The following is a 591-nucleotide window of genomic DNA, read 5'->3' as shown; positions in this document are numbered from 1 at the left end:
GGCAGGGGGAAGGGGGAGCTAGAAGCTTAGGTGTGGCAGGCACTTGGAAGGAGGACCCCAGACACAGCAGGTGGAAGAGCCCAGGAGCCCAGGTATGATAGATGGGGATCAGGAACCCTGGGGGAAGGAACCCAGTCACCCAAGGTGGCAGGTGTTGGGGGAGGGGATTACCATCCCTAGAGGCTTCTCCGGGTCAGGGGGTGGACAGGATGTCCAGATTCAGGGGTAACTCACACACATCCCCCCTCCCCCACAGTCACAGGAGGCCACCACCGCCATCATCGTGGTTTTCTCTCTCCTGGCTGCCGTGCTCCTGGCTGTGGGTCTGGCCCTGCTGGTGCGGAAGCTACGGGAGAAGAGGCAAACGGAGGGCACCTACCGGCCCAGCAGTGAGGAGCAGTTCTCCCACGCAGCTGAGGCCCGGGCTCCCCAGGACTCCAAGAAGACGGTGCGGGGCTGCCTGCTTATCTAGGTCCCCTTCCTCTACCCATCACCATTCCTGGTCGTGTGACCTTGGGGGAAGGCAGAGCCCTCTCTGGGCAATCCAACCCACCCAGTCCAGTGCTTAACAATAGAAGGGAAGAAGGTGCT

General features: G+C 61.6%; 1 protein-coding gene across 1 annotated transcript; it reads left to right on the top strand.

Annotated features, from left to right (window-relative positions):
- Positions 1 to 256: 256 nt before the first annotated feature.
- Positions 257 to 472, top strand: LOC104982760 (protein crumbs homolog 3-like; the record flags this gene model as incomplete). The annotated part of the gene is made up of 1 exon (XM_010832182.1): positions 257 to 472. A coding segment is annotated over one exon (216 nt), but the record flags the coding sequence as incomplete, so codon positions are not given.
- Positions 473 to 591: the final 119 nt, after the last annotated feature.

The sequence above is a fragment of the Bison bison genome, unplaced genomic scaffold (genome assembly GCF_000754665.1).
Source record: "Bison bison bison isolate TAMUID 2011002044 unplaced genomic scaffold, Bison_UMD1.0 scf7180017619714, whole genome shotgun sequence".
NCBI classification, from domain to species: Eukaryota; Metazoa; Chordata; class Mammalia; order Artiodactyla; family Bovidae; genus Bison; species Bison bison.
This window is presented reverse-complemented; position numbering and strand designations above follow the sequence as displayed.